General features: G+C 42.5%; 2 protein-coding genes across 5 annotated transcripts in view; one reads left to right on the top strand and one right to left on the bottom strand.

Moving 5' to 3' along the window:
* Positions 1–390: 390 nt before the first annotated feature.
* Positions 391–11,231, top strand: LOC132143936 (gap junction alpha-5 protein-like). The gene is made up of 2 exons (XM_059554589.1): positions 391–1,238; positions 9,913–11,231. The coding sequence occupies exon 2, from the start codon at positions 9,929–9,931 to the stop codon at positions 11,060–11,062; it is 1,134 nt and encodes a 377-aa protein (XP_059410572.1). The 5' UTR covers positions 391–1,238; positions 9,913–9,928; the 3' UTR covers positions 11,063–11,231.
* Positions 11,232–13,119: 1,888 nt separating this feature from the next.
* Positions 13,120–21,363, bottom strand: part of LOC132143935 (B-cell CLL/lymphoma 9 protein-like) — a 93,516-nt gene continuing 85,272 nt past the window's right edge. For all 4 annotated transcript variants that reach the window (XM_059554586.1, XM_059554587.1, XM_059554588.1 and 1 more), the window contains 6 exons: positions 20,770–20,880; positions 20,337–20,496; positions 19,397–19,496; positions 16,986–19,281; positions 15,248–15,532; positions 13,120–15,144 (listed from right to left, as the gene is read on the bottom strand). In XM_059554586.1, the coding sequence (XP_059410569.1) occupies positions 14,027–15,144; positions 15,248–15,532; positions 16,986–19,281; positions 19,397–19,496; positions 20,337–20,496; positions 20,770–20,880 (4,070 nt within the window). In that variant the 3' untranslated portion in view covers positions 13,120–14,026. The remainder of the gene's footprint in view (positions 15,145–15,247; positions 15,533–16,985; positions 19,282–19,396; positions 19,497–20,336; positions 20,497–20,769; positions 20,881–21,363) is intronic.

The following is a 21,363-nucleotide window of genomic DNA, read 5'->3' as shown; positions in this document are numbered from 1 at the left end:
GGCTTAAAGCATTAATAATACCTGCCTATTAGGTTTTGATGGAGTTAGAGTTACATACTTGTGTAAAAAAAAAAAAAAGAGAAGAAAATTAACAACATTAAACCCCTGGAGAGCAAAATAAGTTCGCTTTTCAGTTGAGTCGTATGAACCTTCTAGAGCTCAAAATAATAATCAGGAGACCACAAGCCTGAGTCGAGTCCCTATTGTTTCCCAATACAATCTCACTTTCCTTCCTGATGAGGAGATATTCCTCCAACTAAAATAGAGTGGCAGTCCGGCATTGTGAGAGGAGATGAGGAGGAGGAGTAGAAGGAGGTGACCAAGGAAAGGGAGGGAAAAGGAGGTGGTACTGCTCTGGTGGCATTTCTTAACATGTCCTTTGAGTATTAGGGCACTTCCAGATCATCCATGACTTTGGTCGGCCTGCTATCAGCTGTTTCTGATTATCAGCAAGTCCGTAATCGGACGTTCCCTGACACTGAGAGGACAAGGACTGAATTGAAGACTGAATAGATAGGATTATTTTACACTAGATGTATCTGAAGAGTCATTCTGGGGTGAAACACCAGAGGTGAGCTTCTATAAAGACATTCATTTTCCATTCTCAAACCCAGAGACTGTGGACAGCTACAAAAACAACCACAGCGAGCCATTCATCAATTCCAGCTTTATCTTTGAAAGGAGACGACATACGTTTTGTCATCCGGCTTATTAAAGGGTCCATTTTCAGCATCAGTCTATGGAATATACAGATTGTGACAAGTGAACAAGATTCAATCTGTCTGCAAACAGCTTCGTGTCCACAACTCGACCTCTGTTAGGAAGATACAACAGGAGCTGCAGTTCAGTCACCTTATTTTCCACTGAGGTGTCAACATACCTTCAGCTCTTCAGAATCCTTACCAATAGGACAGCATCAACAGTCTGACTCCATTCCAGATCGTTCATCTGAAACACACACAATAATCACAGAACCATATATCAACGTAAAGCTTCGGCTGAAGTGTGAAGGCCTCTGAGGCTGGGTGACTGTCAGCCCGCCAAGAAGTTCTGGCAACTAATCACACATCCTAAAAGCAGAAGAGACAGGAAGTGTTCTCAGGTAAAGCGGCAGAGCGATCAAGAACCTGTCAAGCATCATCACTAAACTGCCAGCTGTTTACCCATCAGTTGATAGAGAGACAAACACACACCTGTCGGATCTTTATCAGACACCCATTGGTCCACAACCATTAAAGGTACGTAAACAATTATGTACAAACATTTAGTTTTAAAATATTATTAAATGAATGGAAATGCCTTCAATATTCCTGAAATTGAATGTATGTGACCCTGGACCACAAAAGCAGTCATAAGTTGCACAGGTATATTTATAGAAATAGCTGACAATACAATGTATAGGTCAAAATTATTTAATTTGCATATTATGTAAAGATCATGTTCCATGAAGATATTTTGTTTACCAGAAATACATCAAAAATTAATTTTTGGTTAGTAATCCCTAATCAATGCACCCTCAGATTCCAGATTTTCAAATAGTTGTCTCTCAGCCAAATATTATCAGACCTAACAAACCATACATCAATGGAAAGCTTATTTATTCAGCTTTAATTATGTATAGTTTAAAAAAAATTTTTTCCTCAGACATACATTCAAATAAACTCCTAACCCTTATTGAATCACGATTTGTTTAGAATCTTAACTTTCTGACATTAATCAGATTTTAAGGAGCTGAGGAATATTTTTGGCACCCAGTAAAATTCTGAATATGAAATTCAGTAGGTGTTTCACTTTTCTAATTTAATCTAACCTTGCAGACTTTGGCTGTGAATCAATATTAGGTCTCTCTATTCAATTAATATGCTGGGAACTAATAGGAAAAGCCTGATGAATAAACGGTTATGATGGTTCCCAGGAGAGCGTCTTTGAATACATCGACACACAATGGGAGCCTTGAACAGATGGAGGAGTATTCTGAAGGAGTATCCTATGACAAAACTCAATCTCTAAAGCTTAGCCTTGGTGCTCCTTTTGCTGTTTTTAGTTTTCAGATGTCATCAAGTTATTTCAGCCACGCTGTCAGCTGCATTAGATTGCTGATCACACTCTTATGCATACCCATTCTTCTGGAATAGCACCCGCATCTCATCTTCTGATTCTTGACTTTAAACCAAACTTGTCCATCTGTTCAGGGGATATACGAGCAGATAGCCAATTTTATTAATACATTTTTTGGAGAACCCATTTAGTGTAAGAGACCAATCCATCAGTGCCGATTTATCTTCAGGATTTTAAATCTAACTCTAAAAAGTCAATTTTTTTTAGATTTTCTGTTTGCATTGCTACTGACTCTGAATTCCATATCTATGTAGCTAGCAGGCTTTCTTGATTGTGCCGTCTGTCACAGTGCTGACCCAAACAGACAGGACAAGAGGCCGGAAGAGCATGGTTCTCTTCTTGATTGCTGTTTGTGCGGCTGTTTAGCAGCCCCCTATCTATCTCCAGATGCCCCTGCCACAAAAAAAGAAAAAAAACTCCCACATTGTTCTCCTTTCCTGGGGTAAACAAGTGGAGAAGGGAGTAGGTCTCACCACCTTCCTCCTGAAAGGTTCACTGACACAGAAATAGCGCTGAGAAATGTTCACATACAGTTAGACTGCTGATGTACAGTTTGCTGACCCATGACACACTTTTTGTAGCGACTTAAAATCCCTACAGCAACCCCCCCCCCCAAAAAAAAAAAACAGGTAAATGTTTATTTAAGCTCAAGATAGAATGAGATGAACAAATCATCAGTTATTTTACTGAATTACATTAGAATTAAGGCTCAACCAACTCATTAAAAAAACTTGGCCAAGTACATTCAGATCACATTATAGCACCTTTCCCGTGCTAAAAAACAAGACACTGAGCAAATTAAATGTATGAGCAATATCACACTCATAACAGAGCAATATGACTACATATGGACTTGGTTGTGATTTGGCCATAAAAAAATCACAGCGTGCCGATATACAGCCATATCTCATGGCTACGAGTATGATATTGCGTTTATGCAACAGTTTGATGATACGTGTGTGTAAATACATATGAAACCACAACGGAGTGTCTTTAAAACCCCTCTTTTGTGCAGAACTACTTCCTTCTGCCACAGATTCCAATCTCAGTTTGACAGTTTAACAGCTGAGCCCAAGCCTCTGTTATTAATTCGCAAACATCACTTTAGAAATAGTAACAAAAGAACATTCAATTGCTTCATTGCAAGCTTATTGTATAACTGTATTAAAAGCTCATTGTATTATGTAGATAGTATTGTGAAAGAAAGATGGACTGAGCGAGTCTGATTAATGTACCTGCATCTGACACAGCATTCATTCTTCAGCTCAATCTCATATTCACAATAAAACATTCATTTAAATAGCTGAGGGAAGTCTGCTCTCTTTCAAAGACATTTTATTAACAAACCACATATTTTAAGTCTAAAGTACATTCTTGTCAAAAAAAAAGAAAAAAAAAACTCTTAAAACTACATTCTGTGACACACACAAAAAAATATTATTTATAAAATGAAAGTGGATTTGCACATCCGCATGAAATTTCACTGTGAGAAATACGGCAAGAGGAGTGATACAAATGGTATGTGTCCCAAATATCACACTCCTCTCAGCCAATCTGATTCTAGGGCCAGAAAGAACAATATATAATAATATAATTGTGACGAGTGGGGCGGGGCCGAGGGACGTGGGAGCGAGTCCGGTGGAGTGATTGGAGATGAGCTACACCTGTTCGACCCACCGGTCTCGAGGCCCACGGAGGAGATGGAAGGATATAAAACTGGAGCGACGACAGTGAAGGACGAGAGAGGACCAGGCCTGGGCTTTATTTTAGGTTTTGGTTTTATTTTGTGCGCATCAGTCATCCGTGAGGGGCTGGTGCGCTGTTTTGTGTTTATTTTATTATTAAAGTTTCATTTGATTGTCCGCCGGTTCCCGCCTCCTTCTTCCCGAAGATTACGAAGGTTTAATGCATTACAGTGGTGCCGAAACCCGGGAGAAGGAGGGACGCGCTGCTGAAGATCCCTCGCCGCTGTGGTGAATCCGCGGTGTCATCGAGCAGACGAGGAGGATGCCGCCATGGACGCTCGAGGCGGTGGACTGGAGCGAGTTGCCGGGGACGGGCGAGCTCGCTGCCGGCCGCCCGCGTTGTGGAGGGACGGCTGCCGTCCATGAGGGAGCGGAGGAGTCGGCGCCGTTTGCCAGGGGGCCGGAGCCTGCTGCGTCCGTGAAGGAATCCGGAGGAGCAGGGAACGGGGGACTCCTGCCGGTTGCCCAAAACCGGAGGAGCCGTCACCGTCCACCAGGCGGCGGCGGAGTGTCGTGCCGTCCGCCGAGGGCCGTCCAGTGCCACCGCCACGCACCGCGGAGGAGATCACCCAGCTGGTGGAGGGCCGAGCAGCAGTGCATCTGGGAACCGGAATTTTTTATTTTTTTTCTCTCTCTCGTCTCTGTCGCTCCTCCTTCCATCTCCTTTTCTCTCGCCTCGTCTGTCCTACCCCCAGGTTCCCGCAGGTCCCCGTGAGCAGTCCCCCCCAGAGGGAGGGGGGGGGTGGGGGTGAGTAGAGCGCAGTCTCAGGAGTACCCCCCGGCCTGCGAGGGGCGATGGGGGTATGTGACGAGTGGGGCGGGGCCGAGGGATGTGGGAGCGAGGCCGGTGGAGTGATTGGAGATGAGCTACACCTGTTCGACCCACCGGTCTCGAGGCCCACGGAGGAGATGGAAGGATATAAAACTGGAGCGACGACCGTGACGGACGAGAGAGGACCAGGCCTGGGCTTTATTTTAGGTTTTGGTTTTATTTTGTGCGCATCAGTCGTCTGTGAGGGGCTGGTGCGCTGTTTTGTGTTTATTTTATTATTAAAGTTTCATTTGATTGTCCGCCGGTTCCCGCCTCCTTCTTCCCGAAGATTATGAAGGTTTAATTCATTACAATAATATAATATAATATAATATAATATAATATAATATAATATAATATAATATAATATAGCTCATTTATCAGCACGACTGAGATTCGACTTTAGGCACAAGGTAGTCTCAGCCAATACGTCAAGGCCACGGACCGTTGGCTAAACATCTGAAGCATATGGGACACAAAAGTGGAAACACTTCAGGAGTGTCAAAGTCGTCATCAGATTGGCTGAATTCTACAGGATTTTCACGAGACGTGTGTGTCGCGCTCTTTAACGTTCCACCTCGAAACAAAGATACCATGATGCCAAACTCACTCACGAAATAAGAAAGCTGTTGTGTTTACAACTGTGACGACTAGCGCTTATCAGGATCAACTAAATGCTGGATTTACAAAAGTATGTGAAATAATGTTCACGGCATAGAATCTTTAAAATAGTCTGAAAGTTCTTACACACAGGTCTGTTATTGTGGAAACATTTCCACACTTCGAAAAGTGACGATGAATGAAACGAACTGTGATTGGTTGTTTGACATGTCTGTCAAACGGCCTCATGGGTGGGCCTTGGCCAATGAAAGCATCCATAGATTCCAGACCTTCAGTCTGAAGGTCTGACTATGCGAGACTAGGCACAAGGCTGCAGGCTGTGGCCATGAATGCTGAACGGTCACTGACCCTTTGGATGCTAGTTTACACAACAACATTCTCACCTACAAACTCTTAAACCTACATTCTTTGCCACGACAGCGGTAGTATAGCGAGACAGAATTCACAGCACAGCACAAAAGTCTTTTAAGTGTGCCAATAACCTCTTTGGCCTCAGTGTCTTGAACCCAGCCAGTTTCCTTTCAAGTGCCTTGTAAGAGGGAAATTATATTGTTTAAGATTGTTTCCTTAAAGGGAAATGGAGCGAGACACACTTATATAGAGACTCTGCCACATTCAGTCTGTCTTTAAAGATGTGGTTCCCACATCTCATGCCAAAATATCATTTTGACCCTTCCCAGTCATTTTTGCCATCATATGTATATAGAGAGCGATTGAATTCACAGGATAACAGTAACAATAAAGCAATTTTTGTTGCAAATAATATTATAGGAATCAAGTTGTGTGTAAAAAATAATGAATAGTCATTTGGTCATTACCGTATGAAATCAGTTATGAAGCAATGAGCCTATTCTTCTGTATGTGACCTTTAGAGGAGGAAGTTGATAAAGGCTAAAAACCTCCCTCCTTGCTGAAATGTACTCTTAAAATAATGCTGGTGGGGCATCAAGGTCCAGACTGATAAACTTCTGGCAGATTGGATCTGAATAAGGTCTGTTTACACAGTGCATTTCTACAGTTAAATTTACATCTAAATATTTGTTCAATACTTCCCACAGACAAACTGTTCTTTAAACACACAGTCTAGCCCAGGTTCTCACGTTAAAGAGCTGAGAGTATTCTGGGCTAGCTCTTGCCATAAACTCCCTTGAGGACTGAGACTCTGATGCTAAACTTTGCATTAATCCAGAGGGAGAGTGAGCCAGACCAATAAAGAACATCATGCAGTGTAATTTGTACATATGTACCAACAAAAAAAATTAAAAAAAGTAAAATATCATACACATGATGTTTATCCAGCATCACCTTGTCCTAAAGGACAAATAGTTGTTGGATACTCATTGACTTCCATAGCATATAAAGAAATGCTATGCAAGTCAGTGGAGACCATGAACTCTTTGATTACCAGCATTCTTCAAAATATTTTTTATGTTCAACATAAGAGAAATTCAAACAGGTGTGGAACAACATGAGGGTGAGTAAATAATGACAAAAACTGTGCTATTTTAAAATATTGTGTGCCGAAGTCTTTAAAAAATGTAAATATAATGCAGCACCATGTTGCATTGCTTCGTTTTAAACACATTTAATGGATTATCATACACCAAAATGCTTAAACTTTATTGATGGGCGATGTTACTTTGTTAAAATATTCACAGTTGCTTTAAAACGATAACAGGAAATGATCAGCCATCAAATAGCCAGAAAATACAAATGCCACTGAATATGTACTTTGCTTATTTTTAGCTGTAGGTTCCTCAAATTCTTCCGTCTCCTTTTCCCAGACTCCCAGTACTTGAGTGTGTGGGAAAAGCATTGAATAACAGAAATCTACACGAGCACAGCCCAAATATACAGTCACTGCATGTTCGACATCTTTGTCCTTGTTTTATAAGAGCATGAGAAGGCACTAGGCAGTGCAGTATATGACTATACAGTCGTGGCCAAAAGTTTTGAGAATTACATAAATATTGGAAATTGGAAACGTTGCTGCTTAAGTTTTTATAATAGCATTTTGCATATACTCCAGAATGTTATGAAGAGTGATCAGATGAATTGCGTAGTCCTTCTTTGCCATGAAAATTAACTTAATCCCAAAAAAACCTTTGCACTGCATTTCATTGCTGTCATTAAAGGACCTGCTGAGATCATTTCAGTAATCGTCTTGTTAACTCAGGTGAGAATGTTGACGAGCACAAGGCTGGAGATCATTATGTCAGGCTGATTGGGTTAGAATGGCAGACTTGACATGTTAAAAGGAGGGTGATGCTTGAAATCATTGTTCGTCCATTGTTAACCATGGTGACCTGCAAAGAAACGCGTGCAGCCATCATTGCGTTGCATAAAAATGGCTTCACAGGCAAGGATATTGTGGCTACTAAGATTGCACCTAAATCAACAATTTGTAGGATCATCAAGAACTTCAAGGAAAGAGGTTCAATTCTTGTTAAGAAGGCTTCAGGGCGTCCAAGAAAGTCCAGCAAGCGCCAGGATCGTCTCCTACAGAGGATTCAGCTGCGGGATCGGAGTGCCACCAGTGCAGAGCTTGCTCAGGAATGGCAGCAGGCAGGTGTGAGCGCATCTGCACGCACAGTGAGGCCAAGACTTTTGGAAGATGGCCTGGTGTCAAGAAGGGCAGCAAAGAAGCCACTTCTCTCCAAAAAAAACATCAGGGACAGATTGATCTTCTGCAGAAAGTATAGTGAATGGACTGCTGAGGACTGGGGCAAAGTCATATTCTCCGATGAAGCCCCTTTCCGATTGTTTGGGGAATCTGGAAAAAGGCTTGCACTGAGAAGAAAAGGTGAGCGCTACCATCAGTCCTGTGTCATGCCAACACTAAAGCATCCTGACACCATTCATGTGTGGGGTTGCTTCTCATCCAAGGGAGTGGGCTCACTCACAATTCTGCCCAAAAACACAGCCATGAATAAAGAATGGTACCAAAACACCCTCCAACAGCAACTTCTTCCAACAATCCAACAACAGTTTGGTGAAGAACAATGAATTTTCCAGCACGATGGAGCACCGTGCCATAAGGCAAAAGTGATAATAAATGTCATGTAATTGTCGATAAAAGCCTTTGAAACGTATGAAGTGCTTGTAATTATATTTCAGTACATCACAGAAACAACTGAAACAAAGATCTTAAAGCAGTTTAGCAGCAAACTTTTTGAAAACTAATATTTATGTAATTCTCAAAACTTTTGGCCACGACTGTACTATCTAGGGCAGAGTTCGAAATAGCATACAACTAGCATTATTTCCCCCATACCTTAATGTGGCATTAAGTGGATATTCTGAATGCAGCCTGGGAGTCACAAAGTTACACTGTCTTCTATGAAAAATCAGGTTGAAATTGGGTCAAAGTCCAGCCACAGTGCAAAAGGCACTTAAACAGGCCTTAAATATGGTAACATTTTCAGTACGTTCCTAAATTTTACTACACTATATTATTTCTAAATAACATAGAAGAAACTAGCATGAACTTTTAGGGGATTTTCATTGGTCAATAAGACTTCACACTGACACATACTGGTGTGGATGCAATCTAACACAAAAACAAACAATTGGTTAACAATGTAGTATGCAATTATTGAAACGCCATATTTGCAGTTGTGTTAGAGCAGATAATTGATAAAGTGAGTAGAATTTGAGTGGTCATGTGACCCAACATGGCAGTCACCATGAAGATGGACCACCCTAACATATAATAAAGTAGCTTTTGTAATCGACGCATATGACTTGAATTACACTTCATCGAAAGTACTATTTATTTTATTTTGGAAAAAATTGTTAAAGTGGTTTAGAGCACCTCTAAGTCATTTACACCTTTTAGCTGTTCTTCAGCACACGACTTTCTCATGGATAACAGTATTTAGGCCAATGCTAATGAGAAAAGGCCAATGCAAGTAAACGCAAACCCTTCTATGACTGATGGCTGTGTATGACTGATTTCACACATAGTTAAAAAAAAGTGCCAGTGTACAAATTTTGGTGAAGTGTTAGCATATTAGCATTGACTTAAACTACTTCTATGGCAATTATTCAATTTCAGGTCATGGAGAATACTAGTCAATTTTAGTGTAGTTAGTTTAACCAAAAGTCATGTACTAAAACGTGGACAAGATTTCCGATTTTGTTCCCTTGATTTATAAAGTGTGCACACAGTTTATAAATCAAGAGAACGAATTAGTAAATTGTGCACATGATTTAGCAAATTGAGGGAATGAAAATGTACTCGTGTGCACATTTTAGTACATTGAGGGAATGAATTAATAAATAATTCGCCCGATAGTAGTCTTCGTAGTTTTCCATTTTATAGACGAAAAAAAATGCAGACATTTCTCAAAGTATCTTTATATTCCACAGAAAAAAAGTCACAGGTTTGCAATGGCATGAGAAAAAAAAATCCTTTTTAGGTTAAATGTTCCTTTTAAGTTGACATGTTTAATTCTTGACACCTCAATAACTATACTTTTGCCTCCTTTTGTACTAAGGTATAGCACAACAAGTATGCACAAACAGAAGACATCTACTGTTACAGCATACTTTACAGAATGTAAATGAGTAAACTATAAGGTTTCCCTTCATTCACAATATCGTTTATTTTTTCAGGCTCTTCGGACTAGTCATGGCTGACTGGAGTCTACTTGGGAACTTTCTAGAAGAAGTCCAGGAACATTCCACCTCAGTGGGAAAGGTGTGGCTCACCATTCTTTTCATCTTCCGGATCCTGGTCCTGGGCACGGCCGCCGAGTCCTCGTGGGGCGACGAGCAGGAAGACTTCACCTGCGACACGGAGCAGCCCGGTTGTGAGAACGTTTGTTACGATCGAGCCTTTCCCATCGCGCATATCCGCTTCTGGGTGCTCCAGATTGTATTCGTGTCCACACCTTCTCTCATCTACATGGGACACGCGATGCACATTGTCCGCAGAGAGGAGAAGAGGAGGAAAGAGCAGGAAGAAGAAGGAGCGCAAGGAGACAGAGATGGAGAGAAGTACCCAGAGGAAGACAAGAACTGTGGGAAGGAGGATGAAGGTGGAGGTGGGAAGGTGCAATTGAAAGGAGCTTTGCTACAAACATACGTACTCAGCATCCTCATCCGCTCTGTAATGGAAGTGATCTTCATCATAGTCCAGTACATGATCTATGGAGTCTTCCTCAATGCGCTCTACGTGTGTAAGGCACTTCCGTGTCCGCATCCGGTCAACTGCTACATCTCGAGACCTACGGAGAAGAACGTGTTTATTGTGTTTATGCTGGTGGTAGGGGCTGTATCGTTGTTGCTAAGTATCGTAGAACTGTATCATTTGGCGTGGAAGCAGTTTAAGGGTTGTTTGCAAGGATACAAGGCTTCCAAACAGCGACCGAATACACCTTCAACCGTGGCTGCAGTCTCGCCAAACCAGTCCACACCCAACCGAGCCTGCACTCCACCTCCCGACTTCAACCAGTGCTTGACATCTCCACCATCTTCGCCTACCATACAGACACACACACACTCGCTTTTACACCCAACCTGCCCGCCTTTTCACGACCGACTGGAGCACCAGCAAAATTCGGTGAACATGGTCACTGAACGCCATCGAGGTCAAGACTACCTAGGGGTCAACTTCTTCAGCTTTTCACATACACCTACAGAGAAGCCCAACTCATGCGCCTCGCCTTCGTTTCTAAGCGGTGATTTTGTTGAGGACAAGAGAAGGTTTAGTAAGAGCAGCGGGACCAGCAGCCGCATGAGACCGGACGACCTTGCAGTGTAGCACTAAACGGTCACATCTGGAAAAGGGTCTTCTAGTGCGACTAGTCATAAATCTGCGATATGATTTTGCACTTGACCTAACATATTTACTTTATTGCTGTCTGATAGACTGAGCCAGAAAATTCACAGATGCACAAATGTGAGTGAGTGATGCATAAGGAAAACCATAAAAAAAAAAAAAAAAAAATATATATATATATATATATATAGAGAGAGAGAGAGAGAGAGAGAGAGAGAGAGAGAGAATCTGGAGTGAGGAGCTCTTGAACTTAGCCCAACTGTGTATACTTAGCCTGAAAATATGAAAGAAAAAAGGAATGTAAACCAATGTTGTTGTTTTAACCTTTTGCGGTCATATTTCGAAATCTTTTTGTTAAAACAGATATGTTTGTTCTTAATTTTATGAATCAGATTTTTTAAATGTTAGTTAAGTTTTACATACTCCAGTAAAGATAAAATAAAAAACTAAGAATGTCAGAATACATCTATACACACACACACACACACACACACACACACAAAACCCCCTACCACTTTAATGTCAAATCTAACCAATCACGTCACTACTACCACTAGATGGCGCAATCATTCTCCACTACAATACCATGCTAGCCAGTAGATTAAAACATACATTCATCAGAATGCTCTGTGTAAGTCATATGTTGTTGTTATCCTGACACTTAAGTGCTTTACATTTTGTGCTGGTGGATAAATGGGGACCAAATTGAACTAGTCTCCTTGCAGATGGAAAGCACTCTTCACTGTCAGTTCAAGAGCAACATGCTGAATCATTATTGCACCACAGCAAACATGCATTTTGAAAGAATTTGATGAAAGACACTGAGGTTGGAATAGGACTGGTCCCCTTCCAAGAGAATGCAGCCATGGTCGGCCAAGCATGAACTCACTAGATAAACAAATGAACAACTATCATCAAAAACCGTAAGTGTAACTGAAAATATTCATAACTTAAAGCTGCTAATATCTGAAGTGAGAATAATACACACTGAGGTATGCCATTTTTTATGTACTTTGCCTGTAATTCTGCCATATGCATAAGCAGACTATATAGAATCTGAAAACGTAATTTCTTACATTTTACATTTAATAATTTGTTAATAATTTTGATTTAAATTACCAATAAGAGAGTAGTCCAAAGATTTTGCATAACAATAATAATAATAGCAAAATGGAGATTCTCCATAAATCCAAAGTACTCCCATATTTGTGATTTACATGATAATTTTATGCAAAGCAAATTGCAATACAGGTAAAATGCATTGCTCAAAAATGCCCAAGATTGATCATCTTGTGGAATGTACATTACATTACAATTCTAGTGCCAAATTATATCTTTAAAAACTTAATACAAAACCAGATTTAATATGTGAAACACTGCCAGTATACCAATAATAACGGATTCCAAATAATCATATGTCTAGGTAGCTAAAAAAAAAGTTTTTTTAAAGGAAAACATAACCTGCCACTAGGAGGCAGAGGAAGACCATTAGTAGCCACGCGATACACACAAAGGCATTGACACGCTTTATACCAAACAATATATTTTATTTGTCGTCCAACACCACAGCCCAGCCTTAGGAAGTGGTTCAGTACCAAATTCAATGGAGTTACACATGACGAGCATCAACACAGGAGGGGCAGGGACAAGAGGACAACCTATTAGCTTTTTTGTTTTAATAATCATTTGTTTTCTACAAAAAAAAAAAAAAGTAGGTATAGAAAGAGCCCACCCTCTAGCAGCTCAGCTGTTGTCAGCGCTGCACTGTATAGCTGTACACAGCTAAGCAATTAAACAAAAAACAAAAAAAATATTTTCAATGTATTCCGCAGTGGTGGCAAATAGCGACAGCATGAATGCCTGAAAGACACGGATATGCAGACGGCAGCCTGAGCGTCACTGCAGAACAGAGTGGTGCTGGTTTATGGGGTTCAAAAATGCCCCTCCACAGTCACCCTCACCTGTACCCACACCAGCTTACAGAGTTTTCTAAAACAGGAACGGGAGACCACACTGCATACATCTGATTTCTGCTCCTACTTTACAGTTAATTCTTGTTTGTGCTTTTTTAATAATACTATGATCTGTACGAGGTCTTAGTTTGGTTTTATCATACACTGGAGTAGCAAAAAAAAATTCAATTTAAAATATTCTGTACGCCCCACAGTACACAGTATTTTGTGGTGCTGTTATATCACCTACTGTCCACGCACAACCACCTCAATCCCCCCTTTACAAAAGAAGATGAAAAAAAAACTATAGAAATCACTGGTAGAATCCCTTTAACAACACAAGTACAGTACACACATACAAAGAGCATTTCCTGTTTGGAGGGAAGTGATGCGATAAGATGTAAACATATAGCCAAGACGGTGCACCTTGTGACAAAATGTTCCTTAACTTTTCCACTTTTATGTCTATTCTTTCAGTTCTTGGACTTTTTTTTTTTTTTCAACAATCTTTCCTGGTTTCCAACTATGTATAAAAGTACAATGAAGCCCCTAAACGTTCATACTTGGTTTGCTGTTGACTTTATATGTGGCATCTTGTCCACAGTGTCAAACAAATATTCTCGTCACGAGTCGGTCTTGTAAATTCCATATACATTCCCAAGTTATTGAAAAAAAGTCCCTTCCAAACAGTGCCGGACCTGAGCCCAACTTTGAGGAAAGCACAATTAGCTTCTCGCACTTCCACCTGTTAAAATGACATTACCATTGTAGAAGATTCCCTGTGAACACATCCATGTGTATGTGATGGATACCCATCACTTTGCAACCTATAGACCTTGTTCTAACCAGGTGTCAGGGTGTTTATGTGCACAGAAAATGTCCCATTTTCCACACGTATCTGCTTGATAACAGAGTTTCTTTTTGTCTTTCATTAGGAAGGTTTTTATTTCACTGGTTACACAGTTTCCCGACTGTTCATAACCGTAGTGGAGGCTCAAAACATTATATTCCCAGGGTTTCCTGGTCCAGGGTTAAATCCCATGCCCATGTCTGCTGCCATTCCTCGAGGCCTCATCTGAGAGGGCATCATCATAGTCTGCTGAGGACCACTCATCCCTTGTAGTGACATCATCATGTTAGGAGAGCCCACAGGGCCAGGGTGGTTGTACATTGGCCGTTCCTTTCCTTGCATCATTCCAGGGCCTCCCATCATTCCTTGCTGCTGACCAGGAGACAACATTCTGTGCTGTGGCCCCATCATGCCCTGACCCATGAAACCTGGGGCTCTCATGGGGTTGTGGCCAAGATTGCCCATGGGCATGTCCTGTGGTCCCATATGTCCAGGACCAGGAGGACCACCCATTCCCTGCATGGGGAGGCCCATCCTTGGATTGCCCTCACCCATCATCCCCTGCATGTGGGGAAAGCCAGGTGGGCCAGACGGGTGTGGTGGCTTCCCACCAGGGGCGTCTCCACCACGAGGGAAGTAGGACAGTGTCTGGCTAGGCTTCTCAGAGGGGATAATTCGAGAAAGGTCAAACTCTGGGATACCTGACGCACCTGGTCGCATTACCTCATGTAGATCAGAGTCATTAAAGACACCCGGCATGTTATTAAACTCCTGGCCTCCTGGAGTGTTAGGTTTACACATAACTGGCTCACCACCAGGTCCATGAGGCATATTGGCCATCCTGCCCAGCGGGCCCCCTTCTCCCTGGAAACCCATCCCATGAGGGAAGCCACCCTGGTGCCCGGGACCATTGTGAGGAAAGGGGACATGCTGTGGAGGTGACTGTCCTGGAGGGAAACCCTGTCCTCGGTGAGGAAGACCCATACGCCCCTGTGGCATCATCTGGTTGTTGCCCATGCCAGGGTCTTGGGAGACTGGGTTCATCATCATACCATGAGACATCATGCCTGGAACCATAGGCCCAGAGTGAGGAGGCATATTGGGGCCCATGGGATTGGGCGATGGCATCTGGTTTGGCATGCCATGCGAAAGTGGCTGGGAGACCATAGTGTTCATCCCCATTGGACTGAGGGAAGGCATGGGGCCAGAAGAGTTGGGTGTCATCATTCGAGGATGACCTGGGTGATGGTTCACACCCATACCTACAAAGAGAACCAAATGATTTTGAATTAGTGGAAAAGACCTCCATTAAATGCCACCATAACCAAATCCTACTGCATTTTCATTAACTCTTATAGACTTTACCGGGCATGCTGTTGTTCATAGATGGCAGGTTTGGCGATCGAGCAGGTGGCGAGTCATCGTCGGAGCTAGCCACAGTTTTGATCGCATCATGGTAGAGGGGCGTAGAACTGGGCATTGCGAACTTGGACATGCGGGACATCATGATGGAAAGAGGATTTTGAGATAATGTTGGCTCTGGGGGCATTGTATAGGGGCTGCTGGATGGAAGACTTCCTGGCACATTCATGCCACCTGGCTGACCGGAAGAACTGTTGGAGGGAGGAGCTGAGGGAGGAGGATTACCACCTGAGAACAGAAGACAGAGGATGTGTAGGATGATGGAAGAAAAGCTTTTACCAATGACATTTTGTTTGACACCTCTAAGGTCAATAGCTGCTAAACTAAAAAGGTACTGCTGTATCAGTATAATTAGCAGGAATAATTCAGAGCACATGAAAAGTGCCACTAAATATATTCTTGGACCATGTTCTCAAGAGCTTAGCTGAGCTAAGAAATGATTCTACGATCTACTTGGGTGTAAAATGCATTTGGGAAACAGAGCCCTGGTTATTTAGATGATCCCTTAAGACCAGGGGTAACCAACCCTGCTCCTGGCGATCGACTGTCCTGTAAAGTTTAGCTCCAACCCTAATCAAACACACCTGCCTTTAATTTTTAAGTAATCCCGAAGACCTTAATTAGTTGTTTCAGGTGTGTCTGATTAGGATTGGAGCTGAACTTTGCAGGACAGTCGATCGCCAGGAGCAGGGTTGGTTACCCCTGGTCTAAAGGGATCATCTAAATAACCAGGGACTATCCACACAAAAAAAAAATGCTACATACACTAGTGGTGGGAGAAAAAACAGAATACCGCAATTCTTTTAAAATGATTTTAAAAAAATCGATTGGTTTACCCGAGAATCAATTTATATTGAATTATTTAACTTTTCCTAAGAGGTAGTGGGGAAAAGTTACAGCTTTTATTCCAACAGAGGGAGAAATGTATAGGCTGGTTTGACTTGAAGCTGCAGTACGCAGAACGATCGGCATATGACATCAAAGCACTGCAAAAAAAGATCTGAAAGCATGCGGAGCCGTCTGCGTGTGCAGTGCCGCTGCATTATTATGTCATATCCATTTCAAGCCAGCATGAGATAGCAAAACCATGACGGAGACCAAGGATCAAACCTCTTATTTCTGCACCTTCACATTTAAATCCCAAGTGTGGAAACACTTTGGATTTTACACACTGCTGGGAAAACATGACTATGCAAAGTAACATAGCACTTTATTAATTTAAAACTTAATTTTTTTCTACTCATTTTGGTGAACATTTGACTGTTATATTCAAGTGCAAGTTCAGGGTTTTGGCACTTGAAAGTTTTATAGTTTAAGGTTCTTTAAAATATACACAGTGTATGCTCCTGAAATAAAAGTTCAGAAAGATGTGATGCATTGTTTTTGTTAATATGACTCATATACTGTCTCTTTTAAGGGTATTATCAAGTATTTTCGATTGTCTAGTCTTTAATTAGCAAACAGAAATCACAATAAATTGTAATATCGAATCGCAATAGTTATATAATCGCAATACTTAATCGCAATTTATATTGAATCTGCACACAAGTATCGGGATAGTGTTAAAGCGGTAGATTAGTGTATTGTCCTAGCCCTAATGTACACTGCCTAAAAAGTAATTTTGTATAACATACATAATGAGTAATAAAGACCTCCGTTTAGGCAGGAATTTGTATTTTACCTTGCTCTACATTGCCCATCATATTTGGTGACGTCATACTAAGGGGAGGCTTGTTGTTCTGAGGGATTCCCGGGCTTTGCATGGGTGGCTTGGGTGATGACGTCCAGCCAGGGGAGGGGACAGGAAGTGAAGGAGATTTCATATGGACGGGTGATGCCCCTGCTGAGCCCATCATGGGAGGAGACTTAATGGCTGCTGCTGCTACTGCTGCCGCAGATGGTCCGCTTAGCATACCAGCCAGCTGGGATGGCGTCTGTGGAGACTTGAGGTTACCTGATGGTGAGCCCAGCATTGGCGACTGGACCTGCCGCAGTGTTGGTGACTTTAGCGGGTTGACATTGATGTTGGGCGAATTAGCCGGGCCAGACTGAACATTCAGGTCTGAGGGCTTGCGACTCATATTTCTCTGGCCAGGCAGAAGCCCTGAGCTGTTGGGAGCTTGGTTCGGTGGTAAAGGAGGCATGTGACTAAGACGACCATTTCCACCCATACTGCCTCCTCTTTGGTCAGGTCCAAAGGGTGGCTCGCCTCTGGGACCTCTTGGATTTCCAGGGCCTTGGGGACCCATGCCAGGGAATTGTCGGTTGGGACCCATGTTGAGGTCTCCTGCATGGGGCTGGTCAGGGAAAGGAGGCCCCTGCATTATTCTCTGTGAAGGAACAACACTGTCAGGCATTGGCCCTCCACCTTGCCTCATCTTCATAATTTCCTCTGGACTAAGGTTCATTGACGGATCTCTCATCTTAGGGGGCATCATCTGAGGGCTAGGACCCATGTTTACATTGAGGTTTCCAGGTCCCATACCAAATTCATTCATGTCTCGACCAAGACCTTTCACAAACTCCATTCTTGATGAGGGGCTCATGGGACCATCACCTGGCATTCTGGGAAACATCATGCCACCTCCATTTCCAGGTTCCATGGGTCTTTGATTACCCATCATTCGATTCATCTCCATCATCATACCAGGCGTCAGACCCATGCCTTGTTTATCACCCATACCTTGATGGAACATGGCTTCCTGTACAGACTGAGGATTAGGGAATCTTTCCACCCTCCCACCTGGACTTCCAAACATACCTTGCCCAGGAGGGAATCCCCTACCATCCCCCATTTTTGGCATATCATCAGGCCAGTTCATTCCAGGTCTGGGCATAGTATTAGGCCCTCCCTCCATGTCAGGGTTCATCATGCCAGGGAAGCCAGGCATCCTCTGCATGTGTGGATGCATCCCTCTGGGGCCCATGTTCATCTGGTCAGGGAATGGTTCAGGGCCACCAGGGCCCCACACCTCTCCAGGATTCATCTGGTAGGGTGGTGGTGGACCTCGCATCATTCCTCTAGGTCCACCCTGATGAAGCATCATGTCTCCTATTGGCCTATGCTGCATTTGTTCCTGTTTGCGCTTCTTCTCCTCATAGAAGTCTTGCTGCAGTTTTAGCCAGGCCATCTGCTCTGGGGTCATATGGTCTCCATGCTCTCCACCAGGACCTGGATGCAAGTTCATAGGTCCTGGACCTGGTGGAGGGGGTCCAAGATCATCTGGAGAAAAGGGCATGTCTCTAGGACCAGGCGGACCAAAGGGAGGCCCATCTGGACGTGGGCCTCCTGGACCACCTGGCTTCCCAAGGCTTTTTGACTGAGCCATCATGGCTTGGAGAGGACCTTGTTCCATTTTCTTGGGTCCTCCTTCCATCATTGCAGAATTGGGCAGGAGTCCACCCAAGTTCCCTTGGCCCATGGCAGCCATGTCCTTATCATCTGGGAAGAGCATACGCTGTATATCACGTAAAGTCTGTAAGGAACGTTCCCTGTGTTCAAGTTGCTCTTGGGAAAGGCCCTCAGGGTTTTCCCCCATGCTAGACATGATTTCATGAGCCAGCTGCTGGTGATGTTGAGCTGTGAGCTTGGCATCTACCCCTTTAGGTAAATCTAGGGATGGAAAGCTCTGTTGAGAGCCAGAATTGGGAGGCTGTTTGGAGGCCTGGCTACCAGGTGTCCCTGCAGAGTTGCTACCATCGTGGGATCCAGCACCATCCTGTGGGCTACTGCTGGGGAGGCTCTTAGAGTCCATACCAGCTGAAGGTGCATTGTCTGGAGGCAGGCTAGTTGGTTTTGCCCCCTGGCTTGGTTGCTGAGGTTGGGTGGGTTGCGCTTGAGGTTGTTGCTGCTGGCCCGGCTGCGTTACTTTAGAGGCTGCTTGGTGGTTCTGATCACTGGCGAGAGATGAGGGCTGTTGCTGGGACGGAACTCCTTGCTGTTTAGTGTCACTTCTGAGGGATCCAATCTGATTGTTCTAAAACGGACACAATAAAATAGACATTTTTAATGTGTCTGTGAAAATCTTGACATTTAGTAGGAAACATTCTTAACATTTAGTGTAATCACAGTTCAGTGATACCCTTTCTTACCAGGGGGAGCTGGGGCTTTCCACCCTTGCCATTAGAGATATTATTTGTGTGGTAAGTGATGATGTTGTCTACATGTCCCGTTATGACTGCATCTGCTGCCCTGAGATGGGAAGAAAATAGTCAGAGTCAAAGCTTTGCATAACTCTTCTGACCAAATACAGTATTCGCTTTAATTTCTAATTTAAAGCTGAAGTGTGCATTTATTTTTCACGTAAAACACTTTTGCCAATCCCAGTTTAATATGTAGAAGAACAGTTTATTTTCTTGTAAGCAATCTGTATCTATGGCACTACTGTAAAATTGCTGTTTGTTTGAGCATGCTAAATAGACAGACAAAGCAACACTGGCTCAAGCAATTTAAAAACTTTTTAGCAATCCTGTTCAGTGATGATAATGGTTCAGCTTTATTACCAAACATATTTATTTCACTCCCATTACTTTAAACACTAATAATGAGTACTGTGACTGTCCATGCAGCGGGCCATAGCCACATTCACACCATTGCTAGAAAAGGATTGACAAATAGTCATACAAAAAATTGACACTGGGCTCATTCCGATCTATTGTGATTGGCAGAGCAATTATGGCACTGTTCTGTGGGAGACTTTCGTTATGGTCACAACATCTGACAAAGTTTCTGACACATCCTGTCACTAACATTTGGCATTCTAATATCTGCCATCTAAGGGTCTAGTTTAAGCAAACATGTTGCTGTCAGTGCTCTTTCATCTTTTGCCATTACTACTTTTAGACATTTCTTAGCTCAGCAAAAAGGAAATGTGAAAGAGAGAGATAGTGATAGAGGGATTTGTTTCTTTGAACTGACAAAATCCTGGCACTATGATTTAACAGAACAACTGCATTTTGCAAAACATTAGCACACATTCACAATTATATTGTGACAAGCACCATTTATTAAGAACAATCGGGAAATCTTTACTTGTTGGCCATCTCTGTGGTGAAGACGTAAACAACCTTTGACCCTGGTTTCTGCCCACTCCCCAATTCAGACGCTGTGCTCTGTCCTCCAACTGTATTATGAGTAGGTGTAGAAGCAGAAAGAGCAACTGGATCTGGCTTTATGTCAGCAGAGTTACAGTCTGTGCAAAACATAAGAATCATTACAGATATAAAGCACATAGCATAAGCAACAAGATAACATTTTGGCAATCACTATTAAGTGACGCTTTTTTGCATTAAGACAATGTACATAATGTCAGTAGTTTGTAAAATGAACTAAATCACAAATGCATTTCTTATCATTACATAATAAATCTGTGCTGCCAGGTGACAATAATTACCATTTCATACATAAATTTAAAATTTAAATTAGTTTTATTATAAATGAAAAACTAGATACTGAAATCACATACTGAAGAATCCTGCGTCGTCGTCTTCACTCTCTCCCCCAGAACACCAATCTGCACCGCTGTATGGCAACCGTCGCTCTCCAACGCATAACCTTTTCGCTCTACTGCCCATTTCTTTAGAGAGACAGAAGAGTAGGATTACCATGACGTTCATGAAACAGTCATACAATTTCTATTGCTGGGAAGTCAATTACTAATAAATTGTAGAGTTCTTTCTCAAACACAACGGTGGATAGAAAATGCAACAAAATCACCAAAGGCAGTGTACTGCAGTACCAGGCTAGGTTTAGTCTTTGTGAACAACAGTCCTCTTAAAATTTTACATCAACATGAATACAATGTGCATTTCTATTCATTATAAATTCCACATTTGTCTGGAAAGTGCTGTGCTTTCCTTTGGCATCCTCTCCTCATGCCATGTTGACTAATCTAGGCTGTCCTGAAACTTTTAAAGGTGTCCCAGATGGCTTAAAATGAGCTTTGGACAACAAGAGCTTTGGAATGCACACAGTGCTCTCTCAAGAAAAAAATTTATAAAACAACATAGAAAATTCTTAGTCACCATTAAATGTCATGAAACCACAGGCCAGTTCTCAA

The sequence above is a fragment of the Carassius carassius genome, chromosome 7 (genome assembly GCF_963082965.1).
Source record: "Carassius carassius chromosome 7, fCarCar2.1, whole genome shotgun sequence".
NCBI classification, from domain to species: Eukaryota; Metazoa; Chordata; class Actinopteri; order Cypriniformes; family Cyprinidae; genus Carassius; species Carassius carassius.
This window is presented reverse-complemented; position numbering and strand designations above follow the sequence as displayed.

Excerpts from the sequence above, each read along its gene's own strand:
- LOC132143936 (XM_059554589.1), top strand. The coding sequence starts at position 9,929 with ATGGCTGACTGGAGTCTACTTGGGAACTTTCTAGAAGAAGTCCAGGAA.